Consider the following 23,432-nt stretch of genomic DNA (forward strand, 5'->3'; position numbering starts at 1 on the left):
ATAATACCATTGCATCTGATTAATACAGGTGATAGCATTTGAATTTTTTTTTAACAATTTTTTTTATTTATTCATTTTAGAGAGGAGAAGGAGAGAGAGAGAAAGGAGAGAGAGACAGGGAGGGGGAGGAGCTGGAAGCATCAACTCCCATATGTGCCTTGACCAGGCAAGCCCAGGGTTTCGAACCAGCAACCTCAGCATTTCCAGGTCGATGCTTTATCCACTGCGCCACCACAGGTCAGGCATCATTTGAATTTTTAACACAACCACATACCAATTTTGTATTTAAATTAAAAAAAATTAAAACTGTGGGTTTATTTTTATTTATTGATTTTTAGATAAAGTAGACAGGAGAGAGAGAGAGAGAGAGAGAGAGAGAGAGAGACATCAATTTGTTTTTCTACTTATTCATGACATCATTGGTTGATTCTTTTTTTTTTTTTTCATTGGTTGATTCTTGCATGTGCCCTGACCAGGATTGAACCCACCTCAGCATGTTGAGATGACACTCTAACCAACTGAGAACTGAATGTGTTGGCCGTGAGGAGCTGGGCCAGCACCAGGGAGCAAAGTGACCACAAACAGTGGGTGGTTGAGGTAAGGCTCAGGCCGAGGAGATGAGGCAGGTAGGGCTAAAAATCCAAATCTGGAAATCATTTGCAAAGAGTTATTAGCTTACGCCATGAGAGTAGATGCCTGTGCCTGGGAAGAGAAGAGAATAATTTCTCTGAGCTAAGAAAAGATGGAATCAATAATAGCATGTGCCCTGGCTGGATAGCTCAGTTCGTTAGAGCACTGTCTCAAAGCACAGAGGTTGCCGGATTGATTCCCAGTCAGGATACAAACAAACAGATCGACTGATGTTCCTGTCTCTCTCTCCCTCTCTCCCTTCCTCTCTCTCAAAAATCAATACACTAAACATTAAAAAAATAATAATAGCCTGACCTGTGGTGGCGCAGTGGATAAAGCATCGACCTGGAAATGCTGAGGTCGCCGGTTCAAAACCCTGGGCTTGTCTGGTCAAGGTACATATGGGAGTTGATGCTTCCAGCTCCTCCCCCCTTCTCTCTCTCTCTGTCTCTCTCTCTCCCTCTCTCTGTCCTCTCTAAAAATGAATAAATAAAATAAAATAATTAAAAATAATAATAATAACACATAATTCTTTTGAAAAGGCAGACATAGCAATCAAATGTACAACATTGGGAGAGTGGCTTTGATCAGATGGCATTACCGTCACAAGAAAGAATGTTATGGTCCTGTTACAATAACTGTGAAAAAAACACAGAACATGTTTGGGTTATAATGTTAAATGGGGGGGTTGGCTAAACATAAAATGGTTTATGAGCTGATCTAAAACAATATGTGTGACTGGAAAGGAATTGTGCAATACTTAAAATTGTTGTATTAATTAAGAGCATTCTGTCCTTTAATGTTGTTGTATTTGTCCCTTCAATTAAAAGAAAACGTTTCAAAGGCAATGTCTTCCTCCAGGAGGGAGGAGAAAGGACAGGTGATGAGGGTGAAGATGGAGACCTTAGGTGGTCTCTATGATGATTTCTCCCTCAGCTCAGTGTTAAACAGCATGATTTGGATTATATTGATAAATATGAAAATAAAAAAAGAAAAGGTAAAACTCAGTGAGCTACAGTAGGTACAGAGGTTTCACAGACTGCGCGGGTCTGAAACTGGGTCTTGAACAAGGGGAACAATAGGAACATCTGTTAAAAGAAGGAAAAACGTGCAGGAGAGAAGGTGTTACAGAGAAACGAAAGATAGAAAGGCAAGTAACAAATGGAAAAAGCAAGAAAGTGGAAATGGACAGAATGTGGGAACAGGCAGGCCCCTTGCCTAATTGGAGGACAAGTATTTAGAAGACATTAAGGGACAAAAGACAAATAAGTAGGTTCTGGTCAGATTGTAGCAAGCAAAGAATGTTGCTAAACTCAACTAAACTCAATCAGTTTAACTTCATCCCAGGGAAGACCCCCTGCTTATCAAAGGGGAAGCCATTGGAAGGAGAGACATCCTTAAAGTGCCCATGACCATATCTGGTGTTTCAAACCAGGATCCTCGTCCTGGAAAGAATGGGCTGGAAATGTCTGTTCCTGCTGCACAGTTTGGTAACAATATTGGCAAGTAAGAACGTTCCCTAGGCAGGTTCCGACCTTGCCTCTCTGTCTGCTGCATTTTTCTTCACTCCTTTCCCCCCAAACTCTGGCAAACAAGCTGCCATGGATCAGCAGGCTCTACCCCTGCCCACACTCTCCACGGCCACTTCCCGCTATAGCCCTAAACCCATGGGCAGCTCTCCGGAGGCATGCCAACCATCCAGGGCAGAATCACGGCGGCAGCTGGCGAGAGCTGTTTTTAGACTCTCCCTCGTTCTTTGGCATTCGACTAACTCCAACTCACATATGACTGTGTCCTGAAACTCATCAACTCTGGCTCAAATTCAGAACGAGAAGACTGGTAAGTCTAGTTTGCCTTTGCCATGAGTTTGGATCAATTATGTGAATCAACACAACCAAACCCATACTAACTACATGGCTACCCTAATTTCTTTCCTTCTCTAGAACATTTTAGAAGATTCCTAAATGGACACACGTCCTGGGAGAGATCACTGCTCGTGAGGCTCCCGTTGGTGTGGGCAGGCGCCACTCCTCCAGCAAGCCTTCCTGATCTCCCCGAGCCGAGTTCGTTGCCCCTCCTTTGTGCATCCACAAGTCGCTGTGATACTTCAGCCGCTGCGATGACCACGTGGAATAAATCTCCATGTGTCTGTAAGTTCTTCAAAGACAGAGAGCTTCAGGTTTTCATCTCTTGATTCCCTGGTCCCCAGCACAGTGTTTGGCAGGTGGCAGGGCTCAATTCACATGTGTTGACTGAATATAAGAACAAAGTATAAGAACAAAGCTCTAAGCCAGTCTCTTCCTTCACTTCGCTCCTCTTTGGTCCCCAATTAGTAATTAACCTAATTAATTAATTAAGGGACCATGAGTTTACCCACATATATTTGGTACCAGAGTCAAAAAGGATGTGGTACCTACATAATCATCCTTACACTGACAGAGTAAGTTCTTAGGCTTCAAAGTATATCAAGAAGCGTTGGCTCCCCCTGCTAAATGCCGGGAAACATCAGCCAGAGATGACTTAGAAACATACCAGGTCACATCAGACATGATATTTTTGTTGCTGTTGTTGTGTTTTTTTTTTATTTTTTTTTATTTATTAATTTTTTACAGAGACAGAGAGTGAGTCAGCGAGAGGGATAGACAGGGACAGACAGACAGGAACGAAGAGAGATGAGAAGCATCAATCATTAGTTTTTCGTTGCACATTGCAACACCTTAGTTGTTCATGGATTGCTTTCTCATATGTGCCTTGACCGCGGGCCTTCAGCAGACCGAGTAACCCCTTGCTAGAGCCAGCGACCTTGGATTCAAGCTGGTGGGCTTTTCCTCAAACCAGATGAGCCCACACTCAAACTGGTGACCTCGGGGTCTCGAACCCGGGTCCTCTGCATCCCAGTCCAATGCTCTATGCACTGCGCCACCGCCTGGTCAGGCTGTTGTTGTTGTTTTTTTTTTTATTTTTTTTATTTACTGATTTTTAGAGAGAGGAGTGATAGAGAGAGAGAGAAAGATGGGAGAGAGCAGGAACCATCAACTCATAGTAGTTGCTTCCTATATGTGCCTTGACCAGGCAAGCCCAGGGCTTCAAACCGGTGACCTCAGCGTTCCAGGTCGATGCCTTATCCACTGCACCACCACAGGTCAGTCCAGACATGATGTTAATTTGGCCTGGTACAGCATTTGGTAAGCTATTGTTACTGGCACCACCAAATGTTTATTCAATTTAGCGAACGGAGGTTCTTCACAGAAATCAAGGAAGAACACAATCTCTGCTCTTTAGGAAATGTCAACTTCCAAACAATAAAATATGCTTGCAAAATTTGAATTTTACAGGCTTAGGATGAAAATTGTGAGAAGTTGGCTGGCAAAAGTATGTGCCCACAAACAACTCTGTGTGGGATCACCCACTATTTAAAAGGGCAAATGAAGAAATTTCTAGACTGGCTCTGGCCAGAGGAACTTTTGGTAAAGACGTTATAAATCTGCATCCAATGAAGTAGCCACAAGACACAAATGGCCACAAGCACTCAAAGTGTAGCTAGTGTGACTCATGAGCTGAATTTTTAATTTTAACTAATTTATAGTTAAATATCCCCATGTGGCTAATGGCTGCCATATTGAACAGCACAATCCTAGACTATGATTAAAAAATGTAACAGCTGCTCTGTTCTAAACTAAGTATAGAAAATACTGCTTTATACCATGCTATTCAGGTCCAATCATAAATCCTAGACATGGTCTATGATAGGAGCTGATATGTATGGCAAAAACAACTTTCTGAACCTGAGTTTCTTTCTCTGTATCTGAATTTCCTAACCACCCTTAACGCTGTGTCCTTGTAACCTTCTGAGAATCGACCTGAAATTCTAGGTTTGGGTGTGAGGGGTTATCTGCCTGAGACTCAGGCCAGAATCAAACTCAACCACTGTGACCCGTAATCACAGAAGTCTAAGGAAGTCCTATGCACAAGAAGATTAGCAATTTAATTTTTTATTTATTTATTTATTTTTATTTTTTTGCATTTTTCCGAAGCTGGAAACAGGGAGAGACAGTCAGACAGACTCCCGCATGCGCCCGACCGGGATCCACCCGGCACACCCACCATGGGGCGGTGCTCTGCCCACCAGGGGGCGATGCTCTGCCCATCCTGAGTGTCGCCATGTTGCGACCAGAGCCACTCTAGCGCCTAGGGCAGAGGCCACAGAGCCATCCCCAGCGCCCGGGCCATCTTTGCTCCAATGGAGCCTTGGCTGCGGGAGGGGAAGAGAGAGACAGAGAGGAAGGCGCGGCGGAGGGGTGGAGAAGCAAATGGGCGCTTCTCCTATGTGCCCTGGCCGGGAATCGAACCCGGGTCCTCCACACGCTAGGCCAACACTCTACCACTGAGCCAACCGGCCAGGGCCTAATTTTTTTTTTTTTTTAAAAAAACATCTTTGCCTGACCAGGCAGTTGCTCAGTGGATAGAGCATTGGACTGGGACGCAGAGGACCCAGGGTGGAAACCCCAAGGTTGCTGCCTTGAATGCAGGCTCATCACCTTGAGCGCAGGATCGCTGGCTTGAGTGTGGGATCATAGACATGACTCCATGGTCGCTGACTTGAGCAAAAAGGGATCACTCACTGGGCTGAACACCCCTCCCCCCCCCCCGGTCAGGGCACATGAGAAAGCAATCAATGAACAACTAAGGAGCTGCAATGAAGGATTGATGCTTCTCATCTCTTTCCCTTCCTATCTGTCCTTATTGGTCTCTCTCTCTCTGTCACACACAAAAATTTTAATAATAAATAAATGAAAAGACATCTGCAGTTAAAACATCTATTGTGAAAATACAACATTAAAAAAAAAACTTTGGGCCCTGGCCGGTTGGCTCAGCGGTAGAGCGTCTTGACCTGGCGTGCGGGGAAACCGGGTTCGATTTCCGGCCAGGGCTCATAGAAGAAGCGCCCATTTGCTTCTCCACCCCCCCTCCTTCCTCTCTGTCTCTCTCGTCCCCTCCCGCAGCCACATATTTTAAAATGTAATTCCGGGCCCTGGCCGGTTGGCTCAGTGGTAGAGCGTCGGCCTGGCGTGTAGGGGTCCCGGGTTCGATTCCCAGCCAGGGCACACAGGAGAAGCGCCCATCTGCTTCTCCACCCCTCCTCCTCTCCTTCCTCTCTGTCTCCCACAGAGAGGCTCCATTGGAGCAAGGATGGCCCCGGGCGCTGGGGATGGCTCCTTGGCCTCTGCCCCAGGCGCTAGAGTGGCTCTGGTCGCGGCAGAGCGACGCCCCGGAGGGGCAGAGCATCGCCCCTGGTGGGCGTGCCGGGTGGATCCTGGTCGGGCGCATGCGGGAGTCTGTCTGACTGTCTCTCCCCGTTTCCAGCTTCAGAAAAATACAAAAAAAAAAAAAATTTGGTGTTGTCCAGAGGACAGCTGTAATTGGCTCCAGCCACCCACAACCATGAACATGAACAGTAGGAAATGAATGAATTGTAATACATGAGAATGTTTTATATTTTTAACGTTATTATTTTTATTAAAGATTTGTCTGTGAGCCAGATGCAGCCATCAAAACAGCCACATCCGGCTCGCAAGTCATATGTTCCCGACACCTGCTGTAAAGGTTCTCAGACACTTGCCAGCAAGTTGAGTCCTTAGGACCATCCTTCCAGGTGCTGCCTCTTCACCATCATCTTTCCCACGGCCCCTTGCTCTACCCACCGTTCATCTGATGGGCTCCTCCTCATCCCAGCCTTCCCTGACTGCCTCATCCTCACCTAAGTAAGTCACTCCTGTTCATCTCTTCTTCCTTAGCACTTACTGTACATTTATTTTTTTTTTTTAAGTAACTTTTTTTTTTTTTCATTTAATTTTTTTTTTTTTTTTTTTTTAGTTTATTCATTTTTAGAGAGAAGAGAGAGAGGAGAGAGAGAGACTGGGGGGAGGAGCTGGAAGCATCAACTCCCATATATGTGCCTTGACCAGGCAAGCCCAGGGTTTCGAACCGGCGACCTCAGCATTTCCAAGTCGACGCTTTATCCACTGCGCCACCACAGGTCAGGCACTTACTGTACATTTAATTTGGGGTTTGGTTTCACATCTGTTTGCCAAGAAACAGAGACCGTTACTTCTTACTTAAAGAGGGGTATTTACATAATGGGTAATTGCTTAGACTCTTGGGCCAAGACTATTTATATTGTTATCACAGCTCCACTACTTATTAGCTATGACATTAGCCCCTGAGCCTCAGTGTCCTCATCAGTAAAAAGGAACAACAGTAATTGTAACTACCCTACATCATGAAGTTTTATAGATTAAATGAGTTTGTATACATAAAGCACGTACAAAAGAGCCTAGCTCACAGCAAGCTTTGTGTTCATATTAGCTATTACTTTCCTTTGCCTGATACAGTACATGGCACATAGTAGGTTCTCAGTAAATACTTACTGAATGGGTGATTGAATTTCCATCAGGTTACTAGAGTGATATCCTGATCTTTTTCTTTCCAACCACTCTTTGCCATTTTAAAGCAACAACAATCTTTAAAGGCATTCTAAATAAAATTATGACAGTAACCAGCTCATTAATTTATAATGTGATGTTTTTGTTTTTCAAGACAGCAAGATAATGAAGTATCTACCTGCTTCTAGCTTCTGAGTCTTTTAAATAGTATACAATGCCTTTGCTGTGTCTATAATCCTCTGATGTTCATTATTCATTGTGTTGACATGATGTAATCTATTCAGAAATCTCTTTGTGATCTGCTGGTCTGATGTTTGGAGATAAGTTCTACTCAGTCATGGTATGGTGAAGAATACTGCGTTTAGAGGAAGACAGACCTGACTTTGAATATTTCACCATTTAATAACCATGAAATTTTGGGCATGATTTTTCTAAGCTTGGGTTTCCTCACATAAAAATGTTAATGCCATATATGTACCCTGATTTATTAATGTCATCCCATTACCATTAATAAAAATTTATTAAAAAAAAAATGTTAATGCCTACTTCATAATGTTGTATGAAAATAATTGAATCAGGTAAGCCATTCAACATTGTAGCTTGTGTCTAATTATATACAATGATAATTACTATTGCTCAATTCTTTGCTAGAATTTTATTTAAGAATTCTGTAATTATACTCACAAATGAAATGGGCTTCTAATAGAATTTCTAAAGAAGGTGGGGAGGAGCTGGAAGCATCAACTCCCATATGTGCCTTGACCAGGCAAGCCTAGGGTTTCAAACCGGTGACCTCAGCATTTCCAGGTCGACGCTTTATCCACTGTGCCACCACAGGTCAAGGAATTTCCCTTTTTTTTTTTTTTTTGCATTTTTCTGAAGCTGGAAACAGGGAGAGACAGTCAGACAGACTCCCGCATGCGCCCGACCGGGATCCACCCGGCATGCCCACCATGGGGCGACGCTCTGTCCACCAGGGGGCGATGCTCTGCCCATCCTGGGCGTCGCCATGTTGCGACCCTCCTGGGCGTCACCATGTTGCGACCAGAGCCACTCTAGCGCCTGGGGCAGAGGCCACAGAGCCATCCCCAGCGCTCGGGCCATCTTTGCTCCAATGGAGCCTTGGCTGCGGGAGGGGAAGAGAGAGACAGAGAGGAAGGCGCGGCGGAAGGGTGGAGAAGCAAATGGGTGCTTCTCCTATGTGCCCTGGCCGGGAATCGAACCCGGGTCCTCCGCACGCTAGGCCGACGCTCTACCGCTGAGCCAACCGGCCAGGGCAAGGAATTTCCCTTTTTAGTGTTAAGACTGGCACCTATGTAATTCACAGAATTTGGGATGATACCATATTTCTCATTTTTCTACAAAGAACTTTAATTTTTTATTATACATTGTAAGAAAAACAGACTACACAGAGAAACAAAGTTATGAATATTAAAATTACCTGTAATCTCACCACCTCCAAAGGAGCATTGCTAATATTAGGCCATATGCTCTTCTAGATACTCTAACTGCATAAACACACACACACACACACACTATGGTAGAAAATTGAGATCTAAATGTACATAAAAATATTTTGTTTCATTCAACAGTACATTGGGAACATCTTTTCTCCTTAATATTTCCAAAACATTTTTTTCTTTCTTTCCTTTTTTCTTTCTTTTTTTTTTTTTTTTTTTTTGCATTTTCTTTTGCATTTTTCTGAAGCTGGAAACAGGGAGAGACAGTCAGACAGACTCCCGCATGCGCCCGACCGGGATCCACCCGGCACGCCCACCATGGGGCAACGCTCTGCCCACCAGGGGGCGATGCTCTGCCCATCCTGGGCGTTGCCATGTTGCGACCAGAGCCACTCTAGCGCCTGAGGCAGAGGCCACAGAGCCATCCCCAGCGCCCGGGCCATTTTTGCTCCAATGGAGCCTTGGCTGCGGGAGGGGAAGAGAGAGACAGAGAGAAAGGTGCAGCAGAGGAGTGGAGAAGCAAATGGGCGCTTCTCCTGTGTGCCCTGGCCAGGAATCGAACCCAGGTCCTCCGCACGCTAGGCCGACGCTTTACCGCTGAGCCAACCGGCCAGGGCCACATTTTTTTTTCTAAAGTGAGACGCAGGGGTTGGGGGCAGCAGACAGACTCCCACATGCGCCCAACCAGGATCCACCCAGCATGCCCACCAGGAGGCGATGCTCTGCCCACCTGGGCTATTTTGCTCCACTGCAACTGGAGCCATTCTAGAGCCTGAGTTGGAGGCCATAAAGCCATCCTCAGCGCCTGGGCCAACTTTGTTCCAATGAAACCTTGGCTGCAGGAGGGGAAGAGAGAGACAGAGAGGAAGGAGAGGGGGAGGGGTGGAGAAGCAGATGGGTGCTTCTCCTGTGTGCCCTGGCTGGGAATCAAACTCAGGACTTCCACACACCAGGCTGACAGTCTACCACTGAGTGAACAGGCCAGGGCCTCCAAAACATTATTTTTAATGGTGGCATTGTATTCCAAGATATTACCTTAACCTACATTATTCAGCAAATTCCCTGACATGGGACACTTAGGTGGTCCCAATATTTTACTATTATAAGCAATGCTACATCAAACATTGTGTGATATATATGTTTATTCAACCTTGGTCCATGCCTTACCTTTATCCACCATGCTGTTGACTCCAGGAAGCTGACCTTTGCAAGAATTAATCACTGGGCTTCCACTCTCTCTGGCTTCCTGTGGGTTTGGCCAATGCGGAAGACACCAGCAAGAAATCTGATGATGGCCAGACCTGGCCGGGTAACTCAGTTGGTTAGAGTGTTGTCCCGATTCATTAAGGTTGTCAATTTCTCCCCAGTCAGGGCACATACAAGAATAAACTAATGAATGCATAAATAAGTATATTCACTATTTATTTATTGCATAATAAATAGGTTAAAATATACCCCTTAATATGTAATTAAGTAGCAATTGGTACCAATGTATTTTTCTAAATATCTGCCCAGAAGAACTCCTTAGGAAACAAAAGTATCCTGTCTCTTCCATCAGAAGGAACCTATAACACATACTGTTGAAGAGAGGCAGTCCCCACACCACAGAGAGTGTAAATGGCACAGTCACTCTGGTAGACAATTATGTTTAAAAATGACTGAAAAAGATATCCTAAAGTATTAACAGTGATTGTCTCTACACAGTAGTATTATGGGCAATTATGACTTACTTCTTAATACATTCCTGTATTCTCCAAAATTTCCACAATAATATATTTTCAAAAAAAAAAAAGTCTTTGGTAAAGTATTCCTAAATAATACTAGAGGGGGTAAGTCGATAATATAGTAATATGTTATTTTTAACAGAGTAATGAGTGTGATGTGATGGATGTGCTCACGAAACTTACTATGGCAATCATACAAAGCAGTGGCCCCAGAGGGGCAGAGCATCGCCCCCTAGTGGGCTTGCTGAGTGGATCCTGGTTCTGGAGCATGCGGGAGTCTGTCTCTCTGCCTCCCCACCTCTCCTCACTTGATAAAAAAATAAATAAAAGAATCATTACTTTGCACATCTTAAACTTCTGCAATGTTATATGTCAATTATATCTCAATGACGCTGGAAAAAATAAAAATGAGGACAATTTACAAAAACTCAAAACAGCACTCAGAAAAATTTATACATGGGATATATAGCAATAAAAAGTTATTACATACACATAAAATATAAATGAATTTTATTTATAAATGTATAAATCTATACACTTGAAATAAAAGTTACTAATTAAGGATGAAATACATTAAAAGAATAAAAATGCCATAATCAAGTACAGTTTACTCAGAATTTAAGGATGTTTTAATGCAGTGAACACCATTAATATAATCATACTGGGTGACTTAAATGATAAAAACTATATGATTATAACAGAAGATATCAATTCCTACTAAAAGCTTCTACCAAACAATAGATGTTATTTCATTAAAGTAGATACCATTTGTTTAAAGCCAGCAATTAACTTCATATTTAATGAAGAAATATCAAAAATATCTTACCGCAATTTTATTTATCCCAAAATAGAGCTACATAAGACCAATATTTTTTCAGCTACGATTTTAGAAGAAACAAACAGGCCTTCTAATGCTATTAGAACAAAGGCAATTCACTGGGAGAAAAGTGTTTTCCTGAAGTGTTCATTTTAGAACTAGACAATTCAAATCGCAGCATTAAAAAGCTGTTTACCTTGTTTAACACATTCCAGGGGGAGGGAGTTTTTGAATATTAAAAATATATATGTGGGAAGAAAAAAGAACAATGAAGTCCAATATGACACTGATTCCACGGATTCAAATGCAGAATTTCACTCGTCACATGGCGAAAAGTATCTACCTACCAAGTATTAGAATGACCAAGAGGAAGAAATACCATTTTTACTCAAAGTTAGGAAATAAAAACCCAAGGCATTGCAACATAAGGAAATAAATGCTATGTTAGAGATGTGAGAACTCTCTTGGGGTCAGGAAAGGTTACACCGGCATTTTGAAGAATGTAATTTTAGCAGATTTTAAGGCTGGTGGAAGGGACCAGCAGGAGGGAGCCCGCTTATAAACTTGGAGTCTTAAGATCAAAAGGACCACTCTGCAAGTAGGTCAGGACACACAATCTTGGTCTGTATTTTAAAAACTCAATTATTTGGAAAAAATCAAAAAGTTTCTCATAAAAATCAGGCCTTCTGGCTCCTTTTGTCAAATTGGCCAATATGACAAACTGGACCACATTCCCACTTGGAAATGAGAGGCTGTTGCCCCTTTTAGATGGGACAGTTTGCGACTGCATTTCTTCTTTCCCCCATTCCTCTTATGTCCAGCTCTCTCCATCCATTAACTCACCTTTCTGGTCCCTGTAGCCATCTTAGCCTATGATTCCTACACTATGTGATGGGGACCAATAAATGTTATGGCAGAAAAAAGCAGTATGATTAAGTCTGGATTTCTAAAGATCAACCAGGCAGCAGAAGCAAAGGCAGAGGGCGAGAAGGGTGGTTAGGGGATTAATAAAACCCACTAAAGCCCTATTACATTAAAAATTAAAACAGAAGGCCCTGGCCGGTTGGCTCAGTGGTAGAGCATCGGCCTGGCGTGCAGAAGTCCCAGGTTCGATTCCCGGCCAGGGCACACAGGAGAAGCGCCCATCTGCTTCTCCACCCCTCCTTCCTCTCTGTCTCTCTCTTCCCCTCCCGCAGCCGAGGCTCCATTGGAGCAAGGATGGCCCGGGCACTGGGGATGGCTCCTTGGCCTCTGCCCCGGGCGCTGGAGTGGCTCTGGTCGCAACAGAGCGACGCCCCGGAGGGGCAGAGCATCGCCCCCTGGTGGGCGTGCCAGGTGGATCCCGGTCGGGCGCATGTGGGAGTCTGTCTGACTGTCTCTCCTCGTTTCCAGCTTCAGAAAAATACCAAAAAAATAAATAAATAAATAAAATAGAGCAACCATCATTGAAGCGGTGTCACCTAGCACCTCCCACAAAACACTCCCAAGACATGATTTGAAGATCGCTGAGTTCTGTAAGAGGTGACCAGGGTTTGCAACAAGGCAGGGTGGAAAGACTGGGAAGGAAAGGACAGAGAAGGATAAAAATTTGAGAACATTTTGAGAAGAAAAACATCTCCAACACTGGGTAACCAATTTAACACTGGGAACAAGGAGAAAAAAGAGTATAGGACAATTTGCAGATTTTTGGTTGGTCCTTAGGTGGTGATACTCCAAAATAAAATTTAAAAACCAGAGGAACAGACCTCAAGAAAAGGTAATCATTCAGTTTAGGATATGCTGAGTTTGTGGAGCCTAGCGATGTGAAGCTTCATCTCATAATCCCCAATAAACTGCCAAAGAAAACTTATCTCTAAGTCTAACGCAGTAATAGCTGATCATCAGATGAAAATAAGACAGACAGGTATGATTACATAAAATATTTTTACATAAAGAATACCAAAAGAACTAAGGTTAAAATGGAATGTTCTAGAATTGAATGAAATATTGCAACAAAGATTAGAGAGGGTCAATACCTTCATATATGAAAGCATGATTATAAGCTAGATAAAAGAAACACAATAATATAAAAGTCTACTAAGTCTCTTAATGTAAAGGATATGCATTTATACACTGTACTATCTCCATTAAGGATTGAAGGTGGCTTACAAAAACATACGTAATCAAAGGATAAAATGTAAATAATGATAATAATAAAATATAAAAATGTATTTTTTTTAAAAATAGCACCAGGAGAAATCAGAACTAGGAAAAATAAAATGAGATATGCAGGTCCCGAGGGCTTTCCAGAACACTGTTGACAACCAAAGTGCAGAGATTAAAAGAAACTGCATGAGTCCCATTGTCCGTGAAGAGAAAATGCAGCAATTTCTCCCTTTACAAAGGACACTTTCTTTGAAAACCTTCCCCAATAGAAAAGACAAAATTTCATGATGAAAATTTTTTTAATTAAATAAATTTAGCTTTAGAAAAAACTCACTACCCTGTCCCTATTGTTCAAATGTTATGTTGTTGCCGAACAGTTAACTATTTCTAAAAACACTGTTAACACTGACATTGGGGATATTACTACGACAAACACAGGAAAGGGTTTCATAAGGCTGCTTCTCTGTGGCACCCTTGTATGAAAGCAAAGAACCAAACATCCAAGCATCACTCAATGAAGACATCTGGGTGGGGGAAGAGGGAGGAGAGGAAGGGGAAGGTCAACATGAAATGGACAAGGTCTATAGATTTCTGAGGGTCCATCTCGATCCATAGAAGAATGGATACAATTTTGAGGAATAGATGAACTACACATCCTTCAAACAACAGCAATAGGGCTTTGATCCAAGTTTAGTAAGAGCAGAGTAGACGGAGTGAGGTAGAAATCTTCGGTGAGCACCCAGAAGTCATATCCTCTCCATGTTGCCTGCGGATGCAGCCCCAAGAGTTGGATAGTATATGAGCACAGTACGGTTGGTATTCATTTATGAAAATGAAGGAGCCTAATTAAAGGCCACCCTACATTAGCACGGAGGAGGTAATTACATGCCCCAGTAATGAAAAGGCACATACAAAATATACAAAATAAAAACCTACAGAAAGCAGACACAGGAAAATGTCCACTTGCACATAAATTTTTAAAAAAATGCAAATCAAAAGGCAGTATCGCCTGACCAGGTGGTGGCGCAGTGGATAGAGTGTCAGACTGGGATGCGGAGGACCCGGGTTCGAGACCCGAGGTTGCCAGCTTGTACGCAGGCTCATCTGGTTAGAGCAAAAACTCACCGGCTTGGACCCAAGGTCGCTGGCTCGAGCAAGGGGTTACTCAGTCTGCTGTAGCCCCACAGTCAGGGCACGTGTGGGAAAGCATTCAATGAATAACTAAGGGGTCACAATGCGCAACGAAAGACTGATGATTGATGCTTCTCATCTCTCCGTTCCTGTCTGTCCTGTTTATCCCTCTCACTGACTCTCTCTCTGTCTCTGTAAATAAAAAGGCAGTATCATTTTGACACTAAAAGCTAAGCAAAAGACTAACTTTGAAAATTCAATCTTCTCTTGTGTGAATTATAAAAAAATAATTATATTCAAATTTGGTTAGAATCAAAGTATCCCAGAATAAGGGACACAAGTAAGTAAACTATGATATATGAGTGTATCTGTGCATAAAAATAATTATGTGTGATAAATGTGAACAACATTGGAAATATGCTTATGGTGCATCAAGTGAGAAAAAGAATATGAAGTTTATGTACTCAAATTGTATATATAGGCAGAGACAGAAACATGTGGCTGGCTCACAAAGCAAGTCAGCAGAAACCTGCGATTTTAAGGGCTCCGGCCAGCCGGCCTGGGAACGTTCCCAGGAACTGCAGGCAAAGCTGCCGTCTCCAGGGCTTGCCCTGCACTGAGCCCATCGGCACTCAGGTTTTGCCCCTTCTTTGCCTGCTCAATGTCCAACCTCATCCCTACCTTACCCTCCAAATCTGACGTCTCCCTTTTCCGTCTTCTTTCATTCTCACAACACGCCGTGAGGTAGGTATTTTCAAGAAATTATTAAGTGAGTAAATGGTTATGAATTAAAGCTCAACAGTAGCTTGACTTTCAGACCTTCCAATCAGACAAGCTTCTTCTGACTTCACTGTCCTTACGGTTTACCTGCGCATGGCTTCTTGGCCAACGGGGCAGGGACAGAAGCCAGGGGACGGGCTTCTGCAGCCCCAGCAACAGGTCCTCCTTGTTTCTCAAGGTTCTGTAACTGCTCAGCAGAAGCTGGATTACCTGAAAAGAAGAAGAAAAGGATGAGGTTGCCTAAGACACTCCTTTAATCATCTCTAAATTTCATTGTATAGTGGGCACCCTGAAAATAAACTCCATCTCTTCCCTCCTTTGATTAGAGTCCCAGTTCTTCATCATAAAGTGTTGACTGTCCCAAGCTTCCCCTAGGACACTTCACATAGAAAGGACTTTCTCCCCAGACTCACTTTCCGATCAAAACTACATCAGCGATGGAGCTCTGTCTACCTCTGACAGTCTCACCTTTGTTTTCAAGCATCTTGTGCAGCTTCTCATGCCTGTAGGTGGAGATTATCTGGAAATTAACGACACTGGGAATATTCAGCCCCTGGTCCTGCAGCAGCTTCAGGGATGCCGCATGGATGAGCTGATGGGACCGTTTGCATTTCTGAAGCCTACACTCTCCCCTGACAAAGGACTTGCACACATGAAACTTGTTGCATTTGTCCTTGAGGTTGCAGTAACCATACAGGGCTTCCCCTTTGTTGTAGCACAAACAGACCTGGGAGAGAAAGGAGGCAACACTGAAAACATTGGTTTTCCCTGGATCTTTTAAGCCAATAAACAACAGTTTCTCTAACTGGCATCTTCTGGTCATCAATGGCTGTTAATATCACTGGGTGAAAGGTGGGTGGGTAGTGTTACAGTACTCTTCCCCCTCCGCAGATCTCCCCCAGCTGTTACTAACACACAGCTGCCCCTCTCTGACTTTGACCCTCAGTTGACTTGACTCAGTTTTCTCACATGTAAAATGGGGGCAGGTTATTAATGAGCTAAGCATTTAGTAAGCACTCAAAAAACCAATAGCCATTATTATTCTTTCTATATATACGACAGGGTTCCATAACTCCGTGTGCATCAAAGTCCAGTAACAGAGACTCCAGAAAGGTCAGCACCCCACCCCCAGACACCTCAGGCTGTCAAGCTCTCCTCTGACCTCTTTCAGGGTGCAGACAATAGGAGGGTGACTCCTTGGGGACTCACCTCGGGTAAAAGGTAGGGGTCGTTCTGTAAAAGCAGAATCCGAAGCTGGGCCTCATTGAGACCAAAGAGCCCATGGTTTTTCAGGACCTGGATGTTGACAGGTGTGTGGATATCATGTGACAGGGTACAGGTAGACCTGGAACACAAAGTTCTGGATCAGAGAGGCCCAGGTGAAGAAGGAAGGGGAGCTCTGTCAAATTCTTTGCCTGGGGCCGGCTTTCAACTCTTGCATGTGAAGTTAATAAACAATTTGCTAGGAACTTCCAGAAACTCCAGCCTAATAAGCTCTGGTTGAAGCCACTCATGAGGATGCTTTATTTTATTTTATTTTTTTTATTTTTTATTTTTTTTACAGAGACAGAGAGAGAGTCAGAGTGAGGAATAGACAGGGACAGACAGACAGGAACGGAGAGATGAGAAGCATCAATCATTAGTTTTTCATTGCGCATTGCGACACCTTAGTTGTTCATTGATTGCTTTCTCATACGTGCCTTGACCGTGGGCCTTCAGCAGACCGAATAACCCCTTGCTCGAGCCAGCGACCTTGGATCCAAGCTGGCGAGCTTTTTGCTCAAGCCAGATGAGCCCGCACTCAAACTGGCAACCTCGGGGTCTCGAACCTGGGTCTTCCGCATCCCAGTCTGACGCTCTATCCACTGCGCCACCGCCTGGTCAGGCTCATGAGGATGCTTTAAAACCAAGGGCAGCCCTGGCTGGTTGGCTCAGCGGTAGAGCGTCGGCCTAGCGTGCGGAGGACCCGGGTTCGATTCCCGGCCAGGGCACATAGGAGAAGCACCCATTTGCTTCTCCACCCCTCTGCCGCGCCTTCCTCTCTGTCTCTCTCTTCCCCTCCCGCAGCCAAGGCTCCATTGGAGCAAAGATGGCCCGGGCGCTGGGGATGGCTCTGTGGCCTCTGTCCCAGGCGCTAGAGTGGCTCTGGTCGCAACATGGCGACACCCAGGAGGGTCGCAACATGGTGACGCCCAGGATGGGCAGAGCATGCCCCCTGGTGGGCAGAGCGTCGCCCCTGGTGGACGTGCCGGGTGGATCCCGGTCGGGCGCATGCGGGAGTCTGTCTGACTGTCTCTCCCTGTTTCCAGCTTCAGAAAAATGCAAAAACAAACAAACAAACAAACAAACAAACAAACCAAGGGCAAACCCCACCCCCCACCCCCAGTCATCTGTCTTGACAGAGGGTGCCTAGCTGTTCTGTAGGTCAGTGGTCCCCAACCCCCGGGCTGTGGACCGGTATCGGTCCGTGGGCCATTCGGTACCAGTCCGCAGAGAAAGAATAAATAACTTACATTACTTCCGTTTTATTTATATTTAAGGCTGAACAATGTTTTATTTTTTTTAAATGACCAGATTCCCTCTGTTACATCCGTCTAAGACTCACTCCTGACGCTTGTCTCAGTCATGTGATACATTGCCTCTAAAATTAAACCCATAAACTAACAAAATGAGTGAAAAACAAAATTCCATCAAAAGTTTTTTGCAAAGTGGAAAAGGGCCAGTGAGGAGACAGAAGAACCTACGACCTCAAAGAAAAAGAAGCCTTCATTTAACAGACAATACCAGGAGTCCTACTTGAAGTATGGATTTATCGCAACTGGTGATTCTCGCGCACCAAGGTCGCTCTGCATAATATGTGGCAACCGGCTAACTAATGAGGCAATGAAGCCTTCAAAACTGCTTTGCCACTTGGAGACCAAGCACCCTTCTTTAAAAGACAAGCCTTCTGAGTATTTCGAAAGAAAAAAGCATGAACAAGAAGGGCAGAAACAATTACTGGTGGCCATTACATCAATAAATGCGAGTGCACTGTGAGCATCATACTTGGTGGTTAATCGTATTGCTAAGGCTAAGAAGCCATTCACCATTGGTGAAGAATTGATCCTTCCAGCCACTAAAGACATTTGTCGTGAACTTCTAGGAGAGGCTGCGGTTAAAAAGATAGCACAGTTGCCTCTTTCGGCTACCACCGTCACACGGCACATTGAGGAAATAGCAGAGGACATTGAATCACAATTGCTGGAAAGGATTAATAAATCACCGTGGTACGCTCTCCAGGTTGACGAATCTACAGATATTGACAATAAGGCAATGCTGCCTGTTTACGTGCATTATCTTTATCAAGAGGATGTGCATGAGGATATGTTTGTGCACTATCATTGCCAACCAAAACCACAGCCGCAGAACTATTTAAATCGCTGGATGACTATATATCAGGAAAACTGAAATGGTCTTTTTGTGTCAGCATATGCACAGATGGAGCTGCTGCCATGACAGGAAGGATGTCTGGTTTAACTACTCGGATTAAGGAGGTTGCACCTGAATGCAAGTTTACACATTGTATCATTCACAGGGAAATGCTGGCTAGCCGAAATATACCACCAGAATTTAACAGAGTATTGAATGATGTTAAAGTTATTAACCACATCAAAGCACATGCCCTTCACTCGCGCCTGTTCGAGCAGCTTTGTGAGGAAATGAACGCGAAGCACAGACACCTTCTCTTATACACAGAAATAAGATGGTAATCCCGAGGGAGGTCCCTGGCCAGTGTGTTTGAATTATGAGAGCCGCTGCAGAGAGAACTCAGAAAAAAAGTCACCTCTAGCAGCACATTTCAGTGACGAGGAATGGGTCGCAAAACTCGCTTACTTGTGTGATATATTTAACCTCCTCAATGAATTCAATCGGTCACTTCAGGGGAAATGACAACTCTTCAGGTTGGCAGGTAAAGTAGCTGCATTTAAAGCCAAACTGGACTTGTGGGGACGACGCGTGAACAGGGGTTTATCTGACGTTTCAAACATTCACGGGAATTTTGGAAGAAACTGAGCCCAAGCCTTCATTGTCCCAGCTGGTGCACAATCACCTGTATTTGCTTTTAAAAGAGTTTGAACGCTATTTCCCAACAACAAAAGACCCACGAATTGCCAAGGAATGGATCCGCGATCCATTTATCAATAAACCAGGTGAATCCAGCGTGTCTATGCAAGAAGAGGATCAACTACTGGAGACTGCAAATGACGGCGGCCTTAAAAATATGTTCGACGCCTGACCTGTGGTGGCGCAGTGGATAAACCGTCGACCTGGAAATACTGAGGTCGCCGGTTCGAAACCCTGGGCTTGCCTGGTCAAGGCACATATGGGAGTTGATGCTTCCAGCTCCTCTCCCCCTTCTCTCTCTCTGTCTCTCCTCTCTAAAATGAATAAATAAAATTAAAAAAAAAAAATATGTTCGAGATTACAACTCTGCCGGTGTTCTGGATTAAAGTCATGGCAGAATACCCTGAGATCGCCACAAAAGCACTAAAAATCCTGTTGCCATTTCTGACATCCTATTTGTGTGAAGTGGGATTTTTTGCAGTGACAGCAACCAAAACAAAATTACGGAATAGACTGGACATAAACAACACACTTCAGGTGTCATTGTCTCCCATTACCCCTAGATGGGACCTTCTCGTTGCAGAGAAACAAGCTCAGGGCTCCCACTGATTTAGCGTTATGGTTGTTGAGATAGGCTACTATCTCTCATTCTATATAAGCATTATAATAAATAACCCTTAACTTACAATATTCATAACAATGGTGAGTTGTATTTTTCATGCACTTTATATTTGTTTTTGTGTTGTAGCTTATTTTTAAGGCATGTTTAAACGTTACCATAGCGACTGGAAAGTGTTTGGAGGCAGAGAGGATGTTACTCATATTATGTTGTTGGTGCGATGTTCAGAGGACGCTTCTAATAAAGTTGCATATGAGTACACAGTGGATTCGTGTATATTTTTATTGTCGTAGGTTCATGATTGATAGCGAGCCTGAACCTATCATATTACATATTGATTGTCAGACAAGAAACGTTGTCAGAATAACAAATTTAAATACAGCCTGAATGAGGACATGCTCGGTCCTCCTTTAACTTAGCCCAATAAATATCATAAGTTCAACAATTATATTTAAAAATACCATAGTTTTTATTTTATTTTATTTTTTTGTATTTTTCTGAAGCTGGAAACGGGGAGAGACAGTCAGACAGACTCCCGCATGCGCCCGACCGGGATCCACCCGGCACGCCCACCAGGGGCCACGCTCTGCCCACCAGGGGGTGATGCTCTGCCCCTCCGAGGCGTAGCTCTGCCACAACCAGAGCCACTCTAGTGCCTGGGGCAGAGGCCAAGGAGCCATCCCCAGCGCCCGGGCCATCTTTGCTCCAATGGAGCCTCGGCTGCGGGAGGGGAAGAGAGAGACAGAGACAGAGAGGAAGGAGGGGGGAGTGGGGGAGAAGCAAATGGGCGCTTCTCCTATGTGCCCTGGCCGGGAATCGAACCCAGGTCCCCCACACGCCAGGCTGACGCTCTACCGCTGAGCCAACCGGCCAGGGCAAAATACCATAGTTTTTATGCCGGTTGCATAATTTTATTTTGTGCATTTACCCGTCCCACCCTAAAGGCCAGTCCATGAAAATGTTTTCTGACATTAAACCGGTCAGTGGCCCAAAAAAGGTTGGAGGCCATTGCTGTAGGTGACTGCTCTTGTCTTCTCCAACCCCAACAGCCGCCCACCCACCACAACAGGCCGCCAACTGGCTTCTGCCAAATTTCGCGTTTACGTGGGAAGAGGCAAACTCTGCATAAAGGGTCCAAGGATCCGATGGGATCCGCAAATCCCCCTCCCCGCCCAAAGGAGCGCTGGAGTGAAGGTATTCAAGTCCCAATCCTGATTCATCCCGCCGGTATTGTGGAGGACAGGGCGGGGGGAGGCAGGGACTGCAATTTTCTTTTTAGCGAAAGACGACTAAAAATTCAAACTGAGCAGACCTTCCGCCTCCTGCGCGCTGGAGTTGGGAGTACGGTGCAGGCCTCCCGCCCGAGGACGCCGCGGGGCCCCTCCCGAGGCCTCCCTCCCGCCCCTTCCGAGGGTGTCTCCGACCCCCGGGCACATGACCCCCTTTTTCATCTCTTTGGGGTCCCGCTTCTAGCCTGGTGGGTCAGGATCGCGCCGCCGCCTTAGTCCCTGAGGCCGCCCGGCCAGCCCCGCGCCACCCGGTCCCCGCGCCGTCTCACCAGCAGTCGCGGTTCGGGCACTTGCCCAGCATGTGGCGGCGGCAGAAGTGCAGCTGGTCGCAGGCCTGGCACTCGCCGCGCTGGTAGCGGGCGCAGAGGCGCGCGGAGGACACGGCCACTACCCTGCAGGCCGAGGGGCCGCCCGCCGTGCCGGCAGCGCCGGCCGCCACCTCAGCCTCGGCGTCCCAGGGGCCCTCCCGCACCGCCACGTCCTGCAGCAGGAAGCGGTCGGGCCCAGCCTGGCTTAGCACGGCCCGCAGCCGGGCCTCCGACAGCTCCACGTGGGCGCGCAGGTCCTGCAGGAACATGCGGCCGCCGTGGGCGCACAGCACCTTGGTGAGGAAGGAGCACACGGTGGGCTCCGCCATGGTGGCCGCGCGGCTCCCTGGCGGCCCGGTGCGGAAATCTGAGGCGGGCAGACTCCTCCCAGTCACGTCCACGGTTTCCAGCCAAAATCCCGGGACAGGCTGGGGAAGGGCGGGCGGGCGGGCGGAGGGGCGGTGGCCGTGGGCCTCGCGGTGCCTCTGGACGCGGACCAGGCGGGGACAGTACTTCCTGAGCGCCCGCTCTGTGCCAGGCACCGGGCAAGGTGAGTCCCTGTCTGAGGGACTTGTTTGGAGGGTGGAGGGTGGGGTCACAAGACGCGAACAAATGAGAGAATTCGAGGGACTGGTAGGGGCTGCAAAGGTAATATGGGTAATTTAACTTACACGGCTGAAGTCATTTTTTAAAAGAAGAGGTTTATTAGGTCCTTGGTAGCAAAAAAAATAAGACCAGTCTTGGGACATGGAATCCAGACCACCAGCAGCATGCTAGGTAGGAAGGACGACTTGTTCCTGTCCTACTGGAGTTTGCAAGCGTTTTTTGTATACATCAAGTAGGGGGAGAAAGATGTAGCCAGTCCGGAAGGGTTTGCATTAGCCATAGACAAAGGGGATGGGTGGAGGTGAACCCCGATGAAGTGCAAGAAAGAAATATCCCTTCTTTGGGAAGAGGCGGCAAGTGCCATGTCCGTGTCCAGCTGTGAAGGTGGCAGAAAGAAGCCCCTTCTGAAGGAAGATGGACAAGGAAAGTAAAGCATCCAAGCAGAAGCGAAAAGAGAAGAAACCTGGGACCTAAAGCCGAGGCCGTGGGGAAAGGTCCCCTGGCCACAGGTAGAATTAAGAAATCTGGATAGCTCAGTGGGTTAGAATGTCTTCCCCATATGCCAAGGTTGTGGGTTCCTCCTACGTCAGGGCACATACAGGAATCAACCAATGAACGCTTAAACAAGTGGAACAACAAATTGATATCTCTCTCAAAATCAATAAACTAAAAAAATTTTATTTTTAAATCTGGCGAAAAGTGAGCTGTTTCTTGTGCCTGGGCAATCAATGTTAACCCTTAATTCCATTCCTTTTTTTTTTTTTTTTTTTTTCTGAAGCTGGAAACGGGGAGAGACAGACTCCCGCATGCGCCCGACCGACCGGGATCCACCCGGCACGCCCACCAGGGGCCACGCTCTGCCCACCAGGGGGCGATGCTCTGCCCCTCCGGGGCATCGCTCTGCCGCGACCAGAGCCACTCTAGCGCCTGGGGCAGAGGCCAAGGAGCCATCCCCAGCACCCGGGCCATCTTTGCTCCAATGGAGCTTTGGCTGCGGGAGGGGAAGAGAGAGACAGAGAGGAAGGGGGGGGGAGAAGCAAATGGGCACTTCTCCTATGTGCCCTGGCCGGGAATCGAACCCGGGTTCCCTGCACACCAGGCCGACGCTCTACCGCTGAGCCAACCAGCCAGGGCCAATTCCATTCCTTTTTTAACATCTGGATTTCCTGTCATGACATCTCTTGCCACTTATAGTTAGAATGAAGTGTTGTCTGGAAGCCTGTTGTACATTTAAGAATAAACTTTTGTAAAAAATAAGAAATAATTTAATTAAATTCTGTTCCTGTTGATTAGCTGTGGGCAGCAGATTGGACAGTTCACGTGTAAAAAACATATCGCAGTCTCCTAGGGTTCTATGGAACCTGGCTCTTGCCTCT

General features: G+C 45.6%; 1 protein-coding gene across 3 annotated transcripts; it reads right to left on the reverse strand.

Moving 5' to 3' along the window:
* Nucleotides 1–375: 375 nt before the first annotated feature.
* Nucleotides 376–21,901, reverse strand: ZC3HAV1L (zinc finger CCCH-type containing, antiviral 1 like). 3 transcript variants are annotated; one of them, XR_010729453.1, is made up of 7 exons: nucleotides 21,412–21,901; nucleotides 16,340–16,475; nucleotides 15,599–15,857; nucleotides 15,218–15,340; nucleotides 9,701–9,922; nucleotides 1,154–2,882; nucleotides 376–940 (listed from the first exon to the last, which is right to left on the reverse strand). XR_010729453.1 is itself a non-coding variant. In XM_066262409.1 (5 exons), exons 1-5 carry the CDS (start codon nucleotides 21,777–21,779, stop codon nucleotides 10,449–10,451), a joined length of 1,002 nt encoding a protein of 333 aa, XP_066118506.1. In that variant the 5' UTR covers nucleotides 21,780–21,901; the 3' UTR covers nucleotides 10,254–10,448. The 3 variants fall into 3 exon arrangements, 2 of the variants coding, with proteins under 2 accessions (XP_066118506.1, XP_066118507.1); XM_066262409.1 differs by lacking the exons at nucleotides 376–940; nucleotides 1,154–2,882; nucleotides 9,701–9,922 and adding an exon at nucleotides 10,254–10,564; XM_066262410.1 differs by lacking the exons at nucleotides 376–940; nucleotides 1,154–2,882; nucleotides 9,701–9,922 and adding an exon at nucleotides 10,827–13,985.
* Between the last annotated feature and the right edge of the window lie 1,531 nt (nucleotides 21,902–23,432).

This window comes from Saccopteryx bilineata, chromosome 2, assembly GCF_036850765.1.
Source record: "Saccopteryx bilineata isolate mSacBil1 chromosome 2, mSacBil1_pri_phased_curated, whole genome shotgun sequence".
Lineage (NCBI taxonomy): Eukaryota > Metazoa > Chordata > Mammalia > Chiroptera > Emballonuridae > Saccopteryx > Saccopteryx bilineata.

What these genes read in the sequence shown, in the direction of transcription:
- ZC3HAV1L (XM_066262409.1), bottom strand. Translation starts at nt 21,779, where the DNA reads ATGGCGGAGCCCACCGTGTGCTCCTTCCTCACCAAGGTGCTGTGCGCC. An exon ending in ACCCCTACCTTTTACCCGAG is followed by an intron (nt 15,858 to 16,339) that starts GTGAGTCCCCAA and finishes TTTCTCTCCCAG; the next exon opens with GTCTGTTTGTGCTACAACAA. An exon ending in GGCCAAGAAGCCATGCGCAG is followed by an intron (nt 10,565 to 15,217) that starts GTAAACCGTAAG and finishes TTTTTTATCAAG; the next exon opens with TGAGGAGAGGTGGGGAGGCA.